The 23,241-nt window shown below is 35.0% G+C and overlaps 1 protein-coding gene across 2 annotated transcripts in view; it reads right to left on the bottom strand.

Moving 5' to 3' along the window:
- CYTH1 (cytohesin 1) overlaps positions 1 to 23,241 on the bottom strand; it is a 215,280-nt gene that overhangs the window by 120,962 nt on the left and 71,077 nt on the right. The window contains exon 1 of one of the 2 annotated variants that reach the window (XM_074225033.1): positions 200 to 3,222. The exons of the other annotated variant lie outside the window; for it this stretch is intronic. Coding sequence (XP_074081134.1) covers positions 200 to 227 — 28 coding nt within the window. The 5' untranslated portion in view covers positions 228 to 3,222. Of the gene's footprint in view, positions 1 to 199; positions 3,223 to 23,241 lie in introns of those variants that run through there. 2 annotated transcript variants of the gene reach the window in all.

Below are 23,241 nucleotides of genomic sequence, written 5' to 3'. Positions count from 1 at the left end.
TAGTAAGAAGAAACCATAGTTTTTCCCCAGAAAACAGATAAAAGACCTAGTAATTCTGTTTTCAAGTTTCACATCATTGGTAACATTATATATATATATATACATATATATATATACATATATATGTATATATATATATATATATATAAATTTCCCATCCTACATCATAAATAAAATTTGAGTATTATCTTGAACTTACCATCCTCTTCCTCTGTTTTAAAGACCATTTTATCCAACTAGATAAAAATGAAACAGTTCAAGTTTATTCTTCTCAATTGCTTTTTTTCTGATAAAAAAAAAATGTAACTGAAGAGAAAGCTTCCCAAACTAAGTAAGATTTCGTGGGTCCAGAAATACCTGTAAATCTGTCTAGCCACTCAGACAGCTCAGAGCTGCTTCCTGAACTGAAAGCTACAAACACACAGGGCCAATCAGTAAACAGCCAGAAAAGGAGTGTCATTCCTTGTTGAATCATCACCACCACCTAGTTCCTGTCAAGCTGAAGTATCTTCCTATAAAGAAAGTTAACTCTTTCAGAACCTAGGGTTTTGTGTAATGGGGAGACAAATTGTTACAACAATTCAACTCTCTTCACAAATACAAGCAAATCAGATTTAACCATTAGAACTGCCCATTCACCTATCCTTTAACCCTGATACTTAAATTACAACAGGAAAATGCCCTGTCTTCTCATAATGAGATCATAGTTTATTTCAAAAGAGGATGACTAGTCAGAGTTCGTGACATCACAGGTCAAATAGGTAGGATTTTATAAGCCAAGCTCAATAAAGGACAGCATGAACAAAGAAAACAAAATACCAATTTAAAGCAAGATGCCAAACATGACAAATTCTTCCTTCATAATCAAGACACTTTTTCTAATGTACCTTCCCAATAGAGAGAGAGAGAGAGAGAGAGAGAGAGAGAGAGAGAGAGTGCGTGTAACCCCAGTCCCAAAGCTCAGTGTGACTCTCACTGATGGAGATGAAGGTCCAGTCTTTTGTAAGGGGTGGAACAGTGCTGGCAAAACATTAAAGAGCTTCAACTTTCACTAATCCGCCTTCAGAGATTCATCCTTTGAGCTTTCCTCATTTCCAGCTTTGAGAAAGAAGATGGAAGACTACAATTCCCAATTCAAGTTGTTGAAGGAAAAGACTCTGGGAAGACAGGAGAGGAGAAAATAGTCTCTACCATGATCCTTTTCCAAACTTGCTACCCTAGAGATTTGGGGGGGTTGAGACCCCAATAGAAGTTCTTTCATTTTGTATTGTCAGTTATAAATTTTTATATGGATACCTGCTCTGATTTCTGTTTCTCACTATTTGAATAAATGAGAGTTTATTTACTATGTGTGTTCATTATGTAACTAGTATGAGGTGGAAAAAGGATCAAGTCTTAGAGATAAAGATTGGGGATACTTCTTCCCCCAAGAAATGACAAAGCAATATAAAATTAAATAGAATGTGATCATATCTCCTAGAAAGCATAGATATATATGTCTGGGCCAGCACCCTTTGTGCTTTCATTGGGAGTAAGGTAATTCAGTTCAACCAAGAGAAAGAGTTATGAATCTCACCCAAAGGAAATATTCCCTTAAGTTTCTAGAGTAACAAACTGGAATTAGGGACATGAAGGAGTCTGCCAACTCCTCTCATATCTTCCCAGAAACTATTCCTTCAGCATCCTGAAGTAGGGTAGGCTTCTTCCATCTTCTCTAAGGAGAACTGAATGATGACCTCAATCCCCAACTTCCTACTTCCCCTTCTGGCTGGAATGAGAGTTTCCTTTGAAAGGGGGGGAGGGGAGAGGAGAACATTTGTTTGTTCTGACTCAGTCCCAGAAGGACAGGCCTCTCACCACAGGTGGGTCTAACTACATATGTGGGGCCCACTCTTCCTTGGGTTTCCTTACACTTGACTGAACATCCAGTCTTTAATTCTGATATGTCATTCCTAAGTAGGCCAATAAGTCCTTTTATTCAGTAACTATTATGAAATTTTCAAAATTGAAAAAGCAATTGATGTCTCCCATACTCATCCCCATCTTTCTTTTTTAAATTTGGTTTCAAAAGATTTGTAAAGAAGCTTTATTAAGCAGGCACAGTGCTAAGCCTGAGGATACAAAAAAAAAAAAGGCAAAAGACAGTCTTTGCCCTGGAAGAACTCAAATCTAAGAGGGAACCTGAATGTAAGCAACTATGTACAAACAAGTGCTATATACATAAATACATACATATATATGTATTTGATAAATAGAAAATAATGAACAGAGAGAAGGCACTGAAATTAAGATGAATTGGGAAAGGTTTCCCGCAGAAAGGGGGATTTTAGCTAAGAATTAAGAGGTGAGAGAAGTCAAGAGGTGAAGGTGAGGAGGGAGAGCATTCCATACACAGGGAACTACATCAGTGAAAATGCAGGATGTAAGGAGATAAAAATATCTTTTGAGGAATGGTGAGAAAGCCAGTGTCACTGAATTATGGAATATTGGGGATAGTGGAAAGAAGAGGGAAGACAAGGTATAAGGAGACTAGAAAGGGAGAAGGGAAGGTTGTGAAGGACTTTGAATGCCAGGGGATTTTATAGAATGACAAGGGAACAACTGGACTTTACTGAAGTGGGGCAGGGGAGTGATATGGTTGGACCTTTGTCCTTTAAAGGGAAAAAACCACTTTGGTGGCTGAGTGAAGAGGACTGGAACAGGGAGAGAACTGAGGTATGTCGACCCAGAAACAGGCTTTTGCAATAGTCCTGGCATGAGGAGACCAGGGGTGGCAGTATTAGAAGAAAGAAGATAATCTTATAACCATAGGTGGAGTTCCCCCCCTTGTTTTTTAGATTCAGCTTGAGGGAAGCAAAGATTCCCAGAAATAGAAAAAATGTAATTAATAGAACCAGATTTATAGCCAGAAGAGAACTTAGGGGCCAATTTTTCCAACCCATCTGTGAAGCATACATTTTCTTAACAAAATTCTCAATTTTAAATACCTCACCTGAGAGACTTAGTAAGATAGAAAGCTGACTTAGGAGATAGGAAGACATGGGTTCAAAGACTTACCCCTGTACCTTAACTACCTGTGTTACTATGAACACATTTCTTTACCTCTCAATGCCCAAGCTATCTAAGACTATATATTGTAAACAGGTTGCTTATCTACATTTTACAAACAATACTCATATGTATAATATATGTAAATATATATTTTATATATGTATACACATTTAATAAACACTATTGATGCATTCAATTTAATCAACTTTTATCAAGCACCTATGATGTGCAAGAGATTGTGCTGGGGATATGAAGAAAGAAATGTATCAGATTCTGTTGTTAAAGAACTTCAGGATGTTATGTGGACTAGAGAGAAGCAATAATGGTGTGTGAAAAGTACAGAGGAATGTTTCAAACAAAATGATATAAAAATCTGGAATCAATTGCATAGAGTTGGGGAAGTTTTCATCAATGAGAAAGCATATCAGGCTTGAAGGGAAGGATGTACTTCAACATATGGAGACTAGCTGGATGTAGGGAGGAGAGGATCCATAGAAATCCATTCTGGCCACATGAGATATGGTACAAACAAAATCACAAAGATAAATTAATCCAAAATTTATCGATCAGCTTCTGTGTACCAGGCACAAGAGGTATAAAGATAAAAATGAAACAGTCCTTTCCTACAAAGAATTTTGGAGAATAAACCTGTGTGCAGGTCAGGATATGTAAAATATTGTAAAGGTGATTTTTTGAGATCAGGGAGACAGGGTAGTTGGACCAACCTAGAAAAGGCCTCATGCAGTCAGTACTGTCTGTGCTAAACCCTGAAGGAAGCCAGACAGAAGAGGGGAGGAGGTAGTGTGAAAATGATATGGAATGTGGGGATGGAGTGTGTGCAGGACAGCTAGGTCTGTTTGGCTGGACCACAAAGTGGGTGAAAGGCAACAATGTTATAATAGCCTAGAAGGATAAATTGGAATCAGGCCATCAAGAACTTCACATTCAACTAGAGGAGTCTATATTTGATCCTTTGGTCAAGTCAGCAAACATTTATGAAGTGCCTACTATGTACCAGGTTCTAATCTTACAGGCATTAGAGAGTCACTAGAATTGAGTGACAGAACAGGAGACTGACATCACCAGATCTACACCATGAAAATATCATTCTCAGCAGCTATATGGAAGATAGATTGGGAAAAGGAAAGACCTGAATGAAGTAGGAAAACTAATTAGGAAGCTAAATCAATAATCAAGAAAAAAGATTACACTGGAAAGAATGAAAAATGAAAAGTATTCCTGTTTAGCTGGATCATAGAATTCATCAAAGGGGGAGTAATGTGAGATAAGGTGGTTTGGAACCAAACTGTAGAAGACTTTTAATACCATAAGATTGGTTTTGGAAGCTTCTAAACATTTTTGAGTAGAGAAATAATGTGATCAAAGTAATACCTTGGGGAAATTTCTTGGACATAAACTTTGGTATGAGGGATATTTTGGAGAAGGGAATAGAATGAAAATAGGAAAAACAGTTGTCAATTATCATAATCTACAGGCGGAAAATGATGTTATGAATTATGATAATGGAATTAGATATCAGAGAGAGGATAGCTTTTGGTCTAGTAGAATCAACAGGATTTTACAATTGATTAGATGTGTGGAGGTAAAAGACAGGGAAAGAATAAAAATTTAGTTCGACAATATAAAGTTCAATGATAGGTAACAGAGCAGTTTTAAGGAAACTATATGTTAATTTTGGACATGTTGAATTTGAAGCAATGATAGGGCACCTAGAAGGGAAAATAAACTGGACTGGGCCGAGAAAGAAGTAAGGGATGTTAGCAGATAGGTGGTGATAGAGTTAACTTGTACTATCTTTTTCCTGCAATTATTGTGAACAAAGGATTCCATAAATTTTAACTCTAAATAAATATATGTTGCTATTTGGTTGTTATGGAGCACTTTGAGAAGAGAGAATATTTTTGTTGCATTTTTTGGACAAAGGTAAAAAAGAATCTGTGAACACACAGCTGAATTTTCTTCTTTTTTTAAACTTTGAATCAAAGCACATGGGATTTAAAGTTGACCTTGCTTCTATTAGAAACCAGGAGGGACAGGAATTCAGAGAAGTCTGGAGGGATTTGCATGAACTGATGCTGAGAGAGATGAGCAGAACCAGAAAAACACTGTATACCCTATCAGCAACATAGGGGTGATAATCAACCTTGATGGACTTGCTCATTCCATAAATGCAACAATCAGGGACAATTTGGGGCTTTCTGTGATGGAGAATACCATCTGTATCCAGAGAAAGAAGTATAGAGTTTGAACAAAGACCAAGAACTATTACCTTTAATTTAGAAAAAAAAATTATATCTTATTGTCTGATATTGCTTTCTCTTTTACTTTATGTTTCTTCCTTAAGGACGTGATTTCTCTCTCATCACATTCAATTTGCATCAATGTATACCATGGAAACAATGTAAAGACTGGCAAATTGCCTTCTGGGGGGGCGGGGTAAGATTAGGGGAAAAAATTGTAAAACTCAAAATAAATAAAATCTTTAAAAAATAAGATCAAATAAAGTTGACCTTGCTTAAGATTGCAGAACTACAAAGTGACAGTCAAAATTGGAGCAGGTTTTTTTGACTCCCAATTCAATGTCCCTTCTATTATATCATGCTGCTTCTCAAGTAAATCTGAGGTTCCCAGAGTTTTAAAGTTTCTCTCTCAACAAGTTTCCTCTCAATATCATGGTAAGCAAAAGCAGAAAACTTTCTTCAATAATCTCTGATTATTAATGTCAAGCAAGAAACAAATAAATATGCTTGGTAAAAAATTGTTCATCAGTGTCAAGGAGGATATCTAGGGAAGAGCTCAAATAGAAGAAAAAACTTCCCAATAAATGATGATGGCATCAGCTACTCTTGTTTGTAGATGACACTGTTCTAATAAAATAAAGCCACTGGGCACTGCAAAGCCTCACTAATGAGATCCATAACCCATTCAAAAGAGTTCAGCCTTGCAACCCACAGAAGAAAATCCAAGTAGATTGAAAAATATTTTGTGCTCAGACTATCACATGGAATTGGATAGATAACCCATTGAGTTAGTTCATCATTTTATGTATCTTGGAGAGAAAATGTAGAGACAATGAGATGGGTCTGGAATTAAAGGTATAAAAGTTGCAATTTATTTAGGAAATTAAAACAAAAATTATCTATGTAAAAATTTCATCTTATTTTTGTTTATAACTTTTGTTTCTAAATATAGTAATCTCCTATACAACAAGTATCTTTTATTGAAGATGTTTTAAAAGGAGCAACAATACAACAAAGCTAACATATCATCTGTCTGACAATATATGTAATATTCTATTTCAACAGTCCCAGGTTATCAACTCTTTTCCAAGGACCAAAGTTAGTTTAGATCAGTATTCAGTTTTTTTTCATTTATTCAACATAAATTGTTATAACCCTAATAAAGATCTCCTTTTCTTGGCTCTGTTTATTTCACTCTGCATCAGTTCATATAAGTTTTCTCAATACTTTTCCATTTTCTTCATATATATCTTATATAAATAACATTTAATTACATTCACTTACCACAATTTGTTTTGTTGGTTTCCTGATCAAAAAACATCTACTTTATTTCCTATTGTTTTCTTAAAAGGGGGGGGGACTGTTTTGAATAATTTAATGTGTACAGGACATTGGTATAGGTCTAACAGTGGTATTATGAACATTTCAGTCATATTTCTGCTTTCCAAAATGATTGAGTTAATTCACAGTTCTATCAATAATATATTAGAATATATTTCTACAATTCCCTCCCATACCATTTTCATTTTCTATCTCCTTTATTAATTTACCAGATATAAGATGAAATCACAGAGTTGTTCTAATTTGTATTCATATATTGCAATTTTGGAGCAATCTTTCAAATGGTTGTTAATTGTTTACAATTATTTTGATGAATTGTTTGTTTCCTTTGAACACTATCTACTGAGGAATGATGTGGTAATTAGTACTATATATTTGCACTAATTCTCTAAATATCGTAGATTCCAAATCCTCTTCAGAAATAATTGATGTCAAGGTATTTTCCCAATTAAACAGCTCCCTTCTAATCTTAGAAAATTCACTTAGATGTATTCCTAATTCAATCTGATATCACCTGAATTCTCTTTTTGTTTTTTGTGATCTATTCTATCCTTAGCTTAGTTAAAAACTCCACCCTTATTCCCCAACCTCAAATCATATTTGTTACAGGTACATTCTCTTCTAAATTTTTTGAAGATGTGATATTTCCTACTGTGGAATATGTTGCAAGTTTCTGCCAAACTGTTTGCTCGTTCTCCCAGGAGGAAGTGTTGATTAGAGTCCTTTCCCAAGTTATTTTTGCTTTTGGATCTCTCAAGCAATGGGTTACTGAAATTGGCTTAAAAAAAAATCTTTATTTTTCACACCAATATACCTTCATGTAATAGTTTATGGCTACAAATCACAGACTCTCAAGCAATCTTTTTCTCTAATGTATCTAAATTTACATAATTTGGCAACCAAATTGTACAACATGGTCAGGTCCTTCAATAACTGGCAAGGTGAGACAGGATTCCAAGTGGTTTCCTATTGCCTCCAAGAGCAAAAGCAAAATGGTCTGCCTGGCATTCAAAACACTTCATAGGGGCAGCTAGATGGCGCAGTGGATAGAGCACTGGCCCTGGAGTCAGGAGTACCTGAGTTCAAATACAGCCCAGATACTTAATAATTACCTAGCTGTGTGGCCTTGGGCAAGCCACTTAACCCCATTGCCTTGCAAAAAAAAAAAAATCTTAAAAAAAAAACCACTTCATAATATAACTCCCCAAAACATATTCTCTGATTCAGCAACACTGACCTAGCTGGATCAAAAATAATCCACTTCTCTTGGGTTCTGAGCATACTCTCTGGCTATTCCCACCATATCTGGATTGGGCTCCTTCCTCTACTCCAATAACTGACCTTCCCACCCTGTTTTAAATCCCAATGAAAATTTCTTTTTCTTTTTTACTGGAATCCCCCTTAATTCTAGGGCCTTCCCTCTTTCAATGATTTCTAATTTATCTTTCTTTTTTTTTTGTTTTAGGTTTTTGCAAGGCAAATGGGGTTAAGTGGCTTGCCCAAGGCCACACAGCTAGGTAATTATTAAGTGTCTGAGACGGGATTTGAACCCAGGTACTCCTGACTCCAGGGCCAGTGCTTTACCCGTTGCGCCACCTAGCCACCTCTATCTATCTATCTATCTATCTATCTATCTATCTATCTATCTATCTATATATATTTGGCTGGATGTTGCCTACCCCATTAGACTGTAAGTTCTTTGAAAGCAGGGACTGTTTTAAGCCTTTTTTTTTGTATCCCCAGTTAGCACAGAACCTGGTCCATAATGAGAACTTAATATTTATTGATTCATTGATCAATCTCCTCCTGACTTTTAAATCAGGGCTGAGATAAATCATCTCCACTACTCCACTAGGTTTCTAGATGCTGAGGTCACATGTTTGCTCCCAAATAGTACCTAGGACATAGAAACATCCAACCCCCCAAGTCATGTCTGTTGCAGAGATTTAGAGGGGCCTCTTGAAGACTAATAGAAAAGTAGAATGCTGAGCTAAGCCTACCAAAAACTAAGTTTATCTGGAACATTTTAATCATCTGCATTCATCAGGAGATAGCACTGTTACTGCACCAAGATTCACTAAAAATGAGGTTCCCATTATTTCCTACGCTTTTCCCAACTCTGTGATAGTGAACTCTCAGGTGTCAAAAAATAAATAAACCTTTTTCCTCAAAAAGGAAGTGTATCCCATCTGTTTCATGCCTTATTATAATCATTCTCCTCCCAACTTTCAAGCTTTTGATTTCATATTATATTTTCACTTTCCACATTTTTTATTTTCTACTTATTTTTAATGTGATAAAAATTTCTGATGCTTTTAGTAATTGTAAATGCTACTCATACTGTTATTGTTTTTCTTAATCATGTACTTTTATAGGAAGTTTACTGCATTCTCAAATTTGGCTTTATTACATCTTTGTCTAACATTTTCTCCCCATCATTTCTGACTGAATGATAAAAACTGTCAACAAAAATAGAATTCATAGGGGATTATAGATTTAGAGCTAAAAGAGACCTTATATAACATCCAGCAAATCACCCACACTTTAAAGAAAATGTGAGGTCCAGAAAGTTTAAGTGATGAGACAACAGCTTCACAACACTATCTAGTATAAAGTAGCTCATATTTTTATAAGTGGGATGTGGCACAAAAATCAAGCAAACATTAGAATGTTGAAATTTTAGAAAGATAAACCTTTCCTTCAGATCATCAAATTAGGCAAACCTAGATAATATGAACCCAACCAACAATGATTGTGTAGAAATAAAACTTATGTCATGAAATCTTTCTAGTAAATCCATTTACAATGTTACTATGGAATTAAGTGATCTCTGTAATATTTTGGCTATCATCTCATGAAACTAATCCTATTGTTTGGGGTATGCCTATATTGATAAAAATGAACTAATATAAATTTAGTGAAGTGAACCCTAAATGATGTAAGGGACTGATGACAAATATAGAAAGTATCTAAAAGGATGAGCCAAGAAGATTGATGAGATTAGGGTATAGCTAGGTGGTGCAGTGAATAGAGCACTGGCCCTGGAGTCAGGAGGAACTGAGTTCAAATCCGACCTCTGACACTTAATGAGTGCCTAACTGTGTGGCCTTGGCCAAGTCACTTAACACTTCCCCCACTGCCTTGCCAAAATAAAAAAATAAAAAAAAATTAATGATATAAAACTCACATCAGTTAAAAATAATTCAGTTATGCCTTAATGGGATTTTACCAGATTGTGTTATAATGCTACTGTCATAAAAATCAGATTGTCACAAAAAAAAGAAATAACAGAACCATTTATAGTTTGTTATATGCAAAAAAACCCCCACCAAACCTGAGCTCAAACAAAATAAAGGAATACCTACAAAAATAAAAAATCCCAAAATTAAGAGTACTAGAGATGTCACATAATCTAATCTCAGAAAAGAAAACTGAACTAGCTATAAAAGAACAAATAAAACACATATATACATATATAAAATGCAGAAATAATTTTTTTAAATTGAGGAGGAAAAAGCACTCATACTCTTATTATGAGACAAATACATTCTTGATATCTAATCAGGACAGTAAAAGCAAATAATGAGAACTCATTTGAATGAATATCATCAATTCAAAAAATGTAAAATCTTGATGCAAAAATTTACAGAAATTTATATCAAGAAAATCATTATGATCACATTGGTTTTACACCAGGAATGCCAGTATGATTTAACAATAAAAAAAAATGAAACAAAGTCAGCTAGGTGGCACGGTGAATAAAACACAGTCCCTAGAGTCAGGAGGACCCAAGTTCAAAATCTGACCTCAGACACTTAACACTGATTGATTGCATGACTCTGGGCAAGTCACTTAATCCATACTGCCTCACTAAAAGAACAAAAGAACAAAGAAAAAAATATCAAAAACCATATGATTATTTCATTAAGTGTAGAAAGTCTTTGACAAAGTACAATACTCATTTATGCTATTAAAAAAAACACCCTACAAAGTATTAGCATGGAGAAATCTTCTCCTAATATGACAAAAGGTATTATTTAAAAATAAAAATAAATATTATCTGCGAGGAAAAATAAAGGAATAATTCAAGGATACCTATTTCTTCCTCTGTATGATATAGGTCCAGAAATAATAGCAATAGCAGTAAATGAAAGAAGGAAATTAAAAGCATAAAAGTAAGAAAAGAGGAAACAAAGTTATTCCCATTTGCTGAAGACTTGCTAGTTTATTTAGAAAATTTGGGGGAATCAGCAAAGATACTAATGGAAACAATTAGTAGTTTCAACAAGTTGAAAGAAAAAACTAACCATCAAAAATCAATAGCATTTCTATGTAAAAGCAACAAAATAGGGGCGGCTAGGTGGCGTAGTAGATAAAGCACCAGCCTTGGAGTCAGGAGTACCTGGGTTCAAATCCGGTCTGAGACACTTAATTACCTAGCAGTGTGGCCTTGGGCAAGCCACTAAACCCCATTTGCCTTGCAAAAACCTTAAAAAAAAAAAGAAAAGCAACAAAATACAAAAAACAATGGGAGAAAGGAAAAAAAGCATAAAATTTCTTCCAAATCCTATTCAATCTCTATATAGATAAAATTACAAAATGCCTCTTTAAGAAATAAAAAGCTATTTAAATAATTGGAGGAATGTACATTATCCAAGACTAGACTTTCAGCAAATAAACAGTGAAATGCCTACTATGTGCCCTACACTTGGTGCTAAGCATCAAGCATGAGGGCACAAACACAGGATTCTTTCCTCAAGAAGTTCCCATTGTAATGTAGAAGATAACATGCAAAAAAACTGTACATATAAGACATATTCAATAAAAATGGAAGGTAAAAAGAATGAGGTTAAATGTCACCTCTCTTTGATTCAGAGATTCCACTGCAAGGCATTTACCCAAAGTAGGTCAATATCAAAAGAAAAGCCCTAGAGATACCAAATAGCAAAAACCTGGAATGACTAAGCAAATTGTATAACAGTGTAGTAAGAAATAATATAAATCAACAGAGTCAAATTAAAATAAAAACTGATTGCTGCAGACTTCATACTATGTCACTAGAAAACTACAAATTAACATCATCTATGCTGTACTGCATTTTTATTTATTCTGTTAAACATCTCACAATTACATTTTAATCTGCTTCTAAAATATTTGGTACCTCTGATATACATGATAATTATGGAAATGAGAAGGGATTTATATGAACTGACACAAAGAAAAGTAAGCAGAACCAAGAAAACCATGAACACAATAAAAACAGAAAGAACACCACCTTAATAAAAAATGAAAGCTGCATAATTATGGACACAAAGAAGAGATGAAAAGATACTACCCTTTCAAATCTCTCCTCTCCTCTTTCTTTGCAAAAGGCATGAGGAAGACTGAATACTGTATCATGTCATACTTTTCTGACTTGTTGCTTAGTTGTGCAGAAGTATTTTTTTCCCCTTCCTTCAATCTTTATATGGGAATGGTTCTCTGAGATAAGGCAAGGGAAAAAACAGCAAGAACTAAAGATGATATAAGAATAGCAAATATCAATAAAGTTTTATTTTTAAAAAAGAATTGTCAGTATTTTTATTAAGTGAAATTCATAATTAGGTGGGCAATGTTTGCTGGACCTCTGTGCATCACTTTTCTACTTGTGTGGGAATCGTTATGTATGGGAGCATTGTGAATTATCTTCACCTCTGTGTCCTTAAACACCAGAGTCTTATCTTACTAAGTGCCACAGGAGTGGGAGTGGATTAGAGACTGGAAAGGTATTTAGGCACTGGTGTTTTAGTGAATAAAAGGAGCACTTGGAGATCTTGATGGAGTACTTGTCTCCCTAGTCTTCCTTGTCTCCTGCCCCTCCAAACACTTGCCTGGGGAAGACTGAAGGAATCCTGAAGTGGGACTCAACATAGGAGTCCTGAACAGGGACTGCTCTCTTCTGGATACTTTCACCTCTACAATTCCATGATAACTGCTCTCATTTGTTTCTCCTCCTACTGGTCTAATGCCCCTTCTTGTACTTCTGGCTGGCTAATCAACAATGTCTACTAATGTTTCAATTCTAGTTGGTCAAAATAGAAGATGGAAGGAGAGGTTTACATATTGCTTTACTCCTATTTGTCAGTATTTTAATATTTTTATAATAGTATCTGTTAATAATATTAGCCTTTTTTTATCCTATCTCCCTAACAATGGGGAAATCCTAAGGATCTACCTGGGGTCCTCACCTTCTCTATATGATAGTTTTTTGGTGATATTATGAACCTCTATAGGTTTAATTGTAGCATCTAAAAGAATGAGTCTCACTTCTATGTAGCTCACCCTACTCTCTCTCAAGCTCAAATACTAAATCCCATACCATATTAGACATTTCCAACTAGATGTCCCAGAGGTATTTCAAATTCAACATATTCAAAAGAGAAGACATTATCTATACACCCAAACCAACTCTTAACACCCCTACTACTGCTGACTGTGACACCATCCACACAGTTATCTAGATTCACAATTTCAGGATCATAATCAATTTATTCTATAGCCAATTCAAGGCCAAATCTTAATAATTCTAGGATGTACAATGGATAGCACACTGGGACAGGTAGTCAGGAAGACCTGTGTACAAATCTGGCTTCATATACTTACTAGTTATGTGACCTTGCAGGTTATTAATAGTGACTACCTCCCAGGGCTGTGATGAATATCAAAGGAAATCATAATGATAAAGTACTTTAGCATATGTGTGGCACATAACAAGTTCTATAATACAAGTAACTGTCATCATCATCCTCCTTTCTTCAACTTGTCTCCTCTCTATTTACAGTGACCACTCTAGTTTACCTCTAACCTAAACTATCACAACAGTTTCCTAATGGGTCATCCTACTTCAAATCTCTCCCCTCTTCAATTCATCCTCCACACTGATGATAGAGATTCCCCCCTCCCCCCAAGTACAAGTCATATTCTGTTACTTCCATGATGAATAAACTACAGTAGTTCTACAAGAGGATCTAAATTATCTCTAGAATCAAGTATAGCTTTTCCACTTCATAACCTTTGCTAGTTAGGTGGTGAAGTGGGAGTGTTGAATTTGGAGTCAGAAAGACCTGAGTTAAAATCCAGCACCAGATATTTATGAGTTGTATGATCCTGAGCAAGTCACTTAACTTCTGTCTACCTCAGTTTATTCTACTGTAAAATGGGAAAAGTAATAGCACCTAACTCCCATGATTATTGTGAAGACAAATGAGACAATATTTGTAAAGCACTTTACAAACTTCACAACTCTATATAAGGGGCGGCTAGGTGGCCTAATGGATAAAGCACCGGCCTTGGAGTCAGGAGTACCTGGGTTCAAATCCGGTCTCAGACACTTAATAATGACCTAGCTGTGTGGCCTTGGGCAAGCCACTTAACCCCATTTGCCTTGCAAAAACCTAAAAAAAAAAACAAAACAAAACACATCAGTGGTCATCTAATACAATCCACACCAGAAAGAAATCACCACTATAACATAGCTAACAAGCAATAACCATCCCTGCTTAAAGATCTTCAAGGAATCGATCATCTCTCAAGGCAATACAAACCACTTCCAGAAAGCTTTAATCATAATGAAATTTGCCCTAACATCAAACCTAAGTTTTGCTTCTTGACAACTTCTATCCCTTGCTACTGGTTCTGCCCTCTGAGGACAAAGAGATTAAGTCCAATGCCTCCCCATTACAGCTCTGCAAATATTTCAGCACAATTATCTCTTCTCTGGCCAACCATTTTCATTTCCTTCAATGGAGGGACCCAAGTCCTTCATGGATGCCTAAATGATGCAGTAGATAAAGCATTGGGCTTGGAATCAGGAAGACCTTAGTTCAAATCTGGTTTCAGATATTTATTAGCTGTGTAGCCCTGGGCAAGTCACTTGACCCTGTTGGCTTCAGTTTCTTCATCAATAAAATGAGCTGGAGGAAAAAATGCCAAACTATTCTAATATCTTTGTCCAAAAAAACCCCAAATGGGTTCATGAAGACTTGGACATGACTCTCTTTTGAACATTCTCCAAGTTTATCCATGTCTTTCTTAAATTGTGATGCCTATAATTTAACAAAATAAGCCAGATAAACTCTGTCAAGGGCAGAGTAGAATGGGGCCCTGTTCCTCGAAGTAGGAAAGCAGGACAATATCACTTTAGCTTTTTTGGCTGCCATATTACACCACTAACACTTGCCAAATTTGTAATCAACAAAAACTCTAGGTCTTTTACATAGAAACTATCTTGCCCTAAAAAGATGGCTTCCATATCTTATACTTGTAAAGCTGACTTTTTTAACTGAATCAACTGAATTTCATCTTATATTCAGTTCGATGATCCAGAGCGTCAGAATTCTTTTGGACCTTACCCTATTATCCTTCTTAGTCTGGAACCACCTGAAAATCTGAGGACCATGGCATTTATGCTTTTGTCCAAGTCACTAATAAAAATGCTAATTAGCAGAGCCAAAAATAGATCTCTATTGCAGAATATCTATCCCACTGGATCATTAACAATGATTCTAAGTTTTCCATCCAACCAGTTTCTAAATAATATAATTTTCCACAAGTAAATCAAATGGGATAGATTATATTGTATATGGTATATTAGCATATGATATAGTAAATAATGATTAACACATTACATTAATAATTAGAATTGACAGCAAAATCTTTGCTAACATTTAGGTTAACAATACCCACATCATTTAGTAACTTTGCAATCCTGTCAAAAAGGGGCAATGAAGTTAGTCCAGCATGGCTTGTTCTTGAGGTATTGTCTCTTTTTGATCATCATTTTCTTTCCAGATGTTTGCCAATCGTCTCTTTAATGTTTCAATATAGAATTTCTTTAAGAATCAAAGATAAGGGGGGGGGGCAGCTAGGTGGCGCAATGGTTAGAGCACTGGTCCTGGAGTGGAGTACCTGGGTTCAAATCATACCTCAGACACTTAATAATTACCTAGCTGTGTGGCCTTGGGCAAACCACTTAACCCCACTGCCTTGAAAAATCTAAAAAAAAGAATCAAAGATAAGGTCACTGGTTTGCAAACTATAGTTTTTATTTTACTTAGCTCAACAAGACTTGTAGATTCTTTGAAAAACTGCAACATCCTTTCTCCAATCTTATGGAACTGATATAAAGAATTATGAATGTAGTTTTAATGATGTTAAAATCTTGTTAATTGTGAAAGGCTGTAAATTGACCTTGACTGTTGATTGTATCCTGTCGCCCCTTGACCTTGTTGTTTTGTATCTTCTCCCCCATTTTCCCCTTCACCTAACCTTGGCCATAGACAATGGTGTGATAGGAAATGACATGTTGAACTTGGGGATCAAGCACCTTGGGATAGGAAGGACCAGAACACAGCTTGCCATTGGAAGATATCTGGCCCAAAGTGTAAGACCACTCCCCAAGTGCTGCCCCCATAGTCAACTAGCCACAGAAGAGTATTTAACAGTAAGCTCCTTCTTTTCCTTCTTCTTTGACTCCAGCAGGATGAGTTTTTCTCACTCTCTTTCTTGTGGCCAGACTAAGTCAAACCTCATGGGTGACTGTCTCTCTCTCTCTCTCTCTCTCTCTCTCACTTTCACTCAAACTTCACTTATCCTATTCTTAAGGTGGTTACTGCTTTTTAGTTTTAACCTGTATATTTGTAATAATTTGCTATAATAAATTCCTAAGCAATTTAAACATCCCAGAGAAAACATGCAAACACCTTTGCTTTTCAGTGGCCCCCAAATTCCCATGCTTATCTGGTTACCCCAGATCCTTTCTCTAGTCTTCCAGGTTCTTTCGAATATTATACACAGTGACTAAGCAATTACATATGTCAGTTCTTTCAGCACCCTAGGAGGTAATTCATCTCAGTCAAATGATTTTAATGAATTCATTACAAAAAAAAATTTTGTGGGTTCCCCCTCCCCATCTCCTTAGTTTTCTTGGATAGTACTTTCCATTTAGTTATTTTTGTTTTGTCATTTCCAGTATAAAGATCATTTTCCTTTGAAATGAAAAAAGAAGCAAAATGAGAATTAAACAGTTTTATCTTTTCTATTTTGTCAGTATCCCAAGCAGAAATCTTATCGCTTCTTTCATCCTTTTCCCCTTGAAATAGTTTTAAAAAAATTGTTTTAGCTTCCTATCACTCTGAGTTTTAACATTCCTGACTTTTTACAGGACTGTACCATACTCTTACTTATCCACTGTTAACAAAATCTAGTTTCTAAGTTCTGTACAATTCCTTTTCAAATCTAAAATTGGATGGTGAGTTCCTTATGCATCCACATTTGACTTTTCAAACAAATTATGTTTTTCTTGATCACTGAAGTAAGTTTCCCTTATAGAGTCAGAATTTTACTTTAGTATCTTTCATTCCTACTGGAGTTTTCCCTTGTAGCATTTAAACCACCAGTATAGCTTTCTAAGACACAAGGCTACCCTCACCCAATTTTTTACCTAGCCTGTTGCTTTTAAATAAGGTATTCACCCATCTAGAGTCATATTCAAGTCATGGATTTCATCCCAACAATTCTCAATAGTGTCTACAAATTCAAATTTATTTAGCTTTTACTTAACTTTTTACTTAACTCAAATTAACTTTTTATTTTTTACTTGAATTTTACTCAGTTTATATTTAAATCTCTAATTAGAGAGAATATGTGGTATCTAACTTGGAGAATATACAAAGACAATCTTCTTTCTTTCTTATTTTTTTTAGTTCAGGACTCTATAGACCAGATTATATTATAAAGATCTCAAAAAGAACATCACAGAACTATTAGAATATATTTATTATTGCAAGTGAATCAAAAATGATTTTGTTATAGAATTTTTCAAGTCTCTATGGGTTAAAAAATCCTGAAGTGATAAATATCTAAGAAAATTATCTATATTTCAGGCACATGATTTTTGAGTGAGTAATATAAAAAAGAAACCCTAAATATTAGTATTACTTCTCTTTTTTTCTCTTTTTTATTAAAGATATTATTTGAGTTTCACCATTTTCCCCCAATCTTACTCCTCCCCCAGAAAGCAATCTGTCAGTCTTTACTTTGTTTCCACCTTGTACATTGATCCAAACTGAGTGTGATGAGAGAGAAATCATATCCTTAAGGAAGAGACAAGAAGTCTAAGAGGTAACAAGATCAGACAATAAGATATCTGATTTTTTTTTGATTTAAGGGAATAATCCTTGAACTTTGTTCAAACTCCACGGCTTTTTATCTGGATTCAGATGGCACTCTCCTTTGCAGACAGCCCCAAATTGTTCCCGATTGTTGCACTGATGAAATGAGCAAGTCCTTCAAGGTTGATCATCGCCCCCATGTTGCTGTTAGGGTCTACAATGTTTTTCTGGTTCTGCTCATCTCACTCAGCATCAGTTCATGCAAATCCTTCCAGGCTTCCCTGAATTCCCAACCCTCCTAGTTTCTAATAGAACAATAGTGTTCCATCACAAACATATACCACAGTGTGTTAAGCCATTCGCCAATTGAAGGTCATTTACTTGATTTCCAATTCTTTGCCACCACAAACAGGGCTGCTATGAATATTCTTGTACAAGTGATGTTTTTACCCTTTTTTATCATCTCTTCAAGGTATAGACCCAGTAGTGGTATTGCTGGGTCAATATTACTTCTCTTTTGAAAGATCACCTTCAGGGCAGCTAGGTGGCAAAGTGGCTAGAGCACCAGCCCTGGAGTCAGGAGTACCTGAGTTCAAATATGGATTCAGTCACTTAATAATCACCTAGTTGTGCAACCTTGGTCAAGTCATTTAATCCCATTGTCTAACATTTAAAAAAAAAATTTAAAAGATAGAAAAATAGTTGGGTCTTTTTTTTTCATTTTAAAGATTTTATTTATTTTGAGTTTTATGATTTTTCCCCTAATCTTACTTGCCTCCCCCCCACACCCCCCCCACAGAAGGCAATTTGCCAGTCTTTACATTGTTTCCATGGTATGCAGTGATCCAAATTGAATGTGATGAGAGAGAAATCATATCCTTAACGAAGAAAAATAAAGTATAAGAGATAGCAAGATTATAAGATATCAGTTTTTCTTTCTAAATTAAAGGTAATAGTCCTTGGTCTTTGTTCAAACTCCACAGTTCTTTCTCTGGATACAGATGGTATTCTCCATCACAGACAGCCCCAAACTGTCCCTGATTGTTGCACTGATGGAATGAGCAAGTCCATCAAAATTGATCATTACACTCATGTTGCTGTTAGGGTGTACAATGTTTTTCTGGTTCTGCTAATCTTACTCAGTATAAATTTGTGCAAATCCCTCCAGGCTTCCCTGAATTCCCAACCCTCCTAGTTTCTAATAGAACAACAGTGTTCCATCACAAACATATACTACAGTTTGTTAAGTCATTCCCCAATTGAAGGACATTTACTTGATTTCCAATTCTTTGCCACTACAAACAGGGCTGCTATGAATATTTTTGTCCAAGTGATGTTTTTACCCTTTTTCATCATCTCTTCAGGGTATAGGCTGAGTAGTGGTATTGTCGGATAAAACAGCATGCACATTTTTGTTGCCCTTTGGGTGTAGTTCCAAACTGCTCTCCAGAAAGGCTGGATGAGTTCACAGCTCCACCAACAATGTATTAGTGTCCCAGATTTCTCACATCCCTTCCAACAATGATCATTATCCTTTCTGGTCATATTGGCCAGTCTAAGAGGTGTGAGGTGGTACCTCAGAGATGCTTTAATTTGCATTTCTCTAATAAGTAATGATTTGGAGCAGTTTTTCATATGACCATGGATTGCTTTGATTGCCTCATCTGTAAATTGTCTTTTGCATATCCTTTGACCATTTGTCACTTGAGGAATGGTTTGTTTTTTTAAAATTTGACTCAGTTCTCTATATATTTTAGAAATCAGTCCTTTGTCAGAAATACTAATTGTAAAAATTGTTTCCCCATTTACTACATTTCTTTTGATCTTGGTTACAGTAGTTTTGTCTGTGCAAAAGCTTTTTAATTTAATTTAATGTAATTGAAATCATCCAGTTTGTTTTTAGTCTATCTCTTCCTTGGTCATAAACTGCTTCCCTTTCCACAGATCTGACAGGTAAACTATTCTTGATCTTCTAGTTTGCTTATAATATTGTTTTTTATGGCTAAATCCTGTATCCATTTGGATCTTATCTTGGTATAGGGTGTGGGGTGTTGGTCTAATCTAAGTTTCTTCCATACCAACTTCCAATTTTCCCAGCAGTTTTTATCAAAGAGAGAGTTTTTATCCCAATAACTGGACTCTTTGGGTTTATCAAACAGCAGATTACTATAATCATTTCCTGCTATTGCAACCTAGTCTATTCCACTGGTCCACCACTCTATTTCTTAGCCAATACCAGACAGTTTTGATGACTGATGCTTTATAATATAATTTTAGATCAGGTAGGGCTAAGCCCCATTCTTTTACACTTTTTTCCCATTAAATCCCTGGAAATTCTTCACTTTTTATTTCTCCATATGACTTTACTTACAACTTTTTCTAACTCATTAAAGTAATTTTTTGGTACAGCACTAAACAGGTAGTTTAGTTTTGGTAGAATTGTCATTTTCATATATATATATATACACACACACACACACACACACACACACACATATATATGTATATATATATATACACACACACATATATTATATGTCTACCTATCCATGAACAGTTGATATTTGCCCAGTTATTTAAATCTGATTTTATTTGTGTGAGAAGTGTTTTGTAACTGTTTTCAAAAAGTTTCTGAGTCTGTCTTAATAGACTCCCAGGTATTTTATACTGTCTGAGGTTACTTTGAATGGGATTTCTTTTTCTGGTTCTTCCTGTTGTTTCTTGCTAGTCATATATAGAAAAGTTGAGGATTTATTTTATATCCTGTACTTTGCTAAAGTTGCTAATTGTTTCCAGTAGTTGTTTTAGATAATTTTTTGGGATTCTCTAGGTATACCATCACATCATCTGCAAAGAGTGAGTTTGTCTCTTCCTTCCCAATTCTAATTCCTTCAATTTCTTGAAAAATAGTTTTAAAAAAAGGTCAGTTTCTAAATTTTACAAATTTCAAAAAAGTAGAAATACAAAATTGTTAATTCAAATTCATGAAAACACCATTAGACAAAATGAATATTAGTGGTAAGTAGATTTTGTTTTATCAAATCACTATCTCAATTTGGTCTAGGGGAAAAGGCATATTAGTTGTATTAATACACAGATTATATATAAACAAATTTCTAATATACCAAGTTACAAATCTTCCTGAAAGGTGCAACACATTCAGAAAAATTCTTAAATGATAAGACTGGAGAGAGTGCCACACCAGCTAAAAGACAGAGTTCCTCAACTTCCAATTTGGTCTTGTTTCCATGCAGTAGGAGAAAGAATCTTAAATATCATTCCATTCAACCCTATCATTTTGCAGAAAAGGAAAAGGAGGCCCAGAATGATTTTTTTTTCTTAACCAAGCTCACATATGAAATTTAAAGGCAAAGTTGGACCCTAATCTCTTAATGTAGGTCCAGAACCTATGTCTTCTCAGTTAAAATCTATGACATCCTTATCCTAGGTTATATCTCATCTGGATACAGCTTTTCCCTTTTCGATCAGGTCAGTTTCAGAATCAAAAGAAAAACTTGTCTCTGTCAGTATGTTACAATAAGAAAGAAGTATTGAAATAGGAATCAGGAGATCAATTCTAGTCAGAACCAAAACTTTAATCTTCTATATCTTCCCTCTGAATCTTCCCTGAACTTAAATAAATTCATATGATTAGTGACAGAAAGGATCTTAAGAGTCCAAACTCCCTCATTTTTAGGTAGGGAAACCGGAGGTCAGAGAGGTTAAATAATTTGTCTTAAGGTCACACAAGATTGTAAACTGCAAAACTGAGATTTGAATTGTGTCTCTTCTACTGTACCTCAACACCTTTTACTTCTACTCTATTTCCAGGAAAGAAATTTGCATTACATACTATATAAAATTAGATGAGGGCAAAAATCAAGCTGAATCATTTATACCTATGCCAATCCTCAATCAAGCTCCTGCTATCTAACCTGCTTCTGACACATTAAAGATAACTATTTACCTCTCACATAATTCTGGAAACATACAACAACAGGATTATGCATATGTATTTATACACTGAAAAAGTAACCATGGAAATGATGTGGAAAGTGATTAAACTAGAATTAAAGTCACAGCTTAATGGGAACTAAGAGGTAATCTAGTCTAACATTTACCATTTACATTAAGTATGAACAACTTCCATTTAAATATCTCTAATGATGAGGAAGTGTCATTACCCCCTAAGGCATCCTATTCCACTTTGAAATGATTCTAATTGTTAGATATTGTTTCTTTAATGAGTCCAAATTCTACCTCCCTCTTAATTCCTCCCACTAGCCTAAATTCTGCCCTCTGAAAAAACATTAAATTAATTTAATCCCTTTTCCACAAGGTGAAACAGGACTTCCTTTATGATTGTACTCAGAGTACAATCACAGTAGTGGCTCTACCTTTGTCAAGTTTCTAAAGGTAACATCTAGAGCAGGGTTCTTATTTTTTGTGACATAAAATCCTTTGGCAATCTAAGGAAACCTATAGGACCCTTCTCAGAATAATGTTTATAAATGTGTGTGTGTATACATACATACATACATATATTACAATGGAAAGCAATTATAGCAAAATAGTTATCAAATTATTTTCAAATTCACAAATTCACAGGTTATATGTTAAGATCACTTGATAAAGAATGTTATCAGTGGAATAGAAAAATCATTATGCTGTTAAATTAAAAAGGAAACAAATATCCTCTTCCACAAAGCCTGAACACCATAAAAATGAGAAGAGAGGATGAAAGAACATAAAATTGACAAGAAACTTACGACAATACTAACCCTTTCTTCTCTCTCCCCAATTACTCCTAGTTACTGTGAATGAAGGGACCATATTAAGCATGCCATACTAGGCAATGCTGCCCTCCACTGGCTACAATGAGAAACAGATTTATTTTTGAAAGATAAATAGCCTTATAAATAACCTTAAAAAAATAATTGACTAGCTGTGTGACCTTGGGCAAGTCACTTAACCCCACTGCCTTACAAAACAAAAAACAAAAATAAAACAAAAGGTAAATAACCTGACAAATTTTGCTGATGAATTTAAATTTTTTTAAATGAAGAATAAAGTTAAAAATGCTATCTTCAATTTCAGCCTCTCTGAATTCTTATCCATCCTCTCTATTCCTTTAAGAGGAATTGATTCAAATCGAAAACAGCACAGTCTACTCTCAAGTATCTCACAGATAATGTCATATATCTGCATTCATTATAGTTGATTTATAATTTTGATACCCTATAGGCACGCTATAATAAGAGCTGAGGCAAACCTTAAGCAACACAAGAAGATGAATTCACTCATTCAATCAGTCAACAAGTATTTATTAATCTATCAAGGGCCAAGCACTAACTGCTTGGGAATACAAATAGAAGTAGAAATAAAGAGAGTCTCTACCCTCAAGTGGTTCATTCTAATAGAGAAGAGAACACATAAAA

The sequence above is a fragment of the Macrotis lagotis genome, chromosome 2, assembly GCF_037893015.1.
Source record: "Macrotis lagotis isolate mMagLag1 chromosome 2, bilby.v1.9.chrom.fasta, whole genome shotgun sequence".
NCBI classification, from domain to species: Eukaryota; Metazoa; Chordata; class Mammalia; order Peramelemorphia; family Peramelidae; genus Macrotis; species Macrotis lagotis.
The sequence above is the reverse complement of the archived record's forward strand: the minus strand, read 5'-3'. Positions and strand labels throughout refer to the sequence as shown.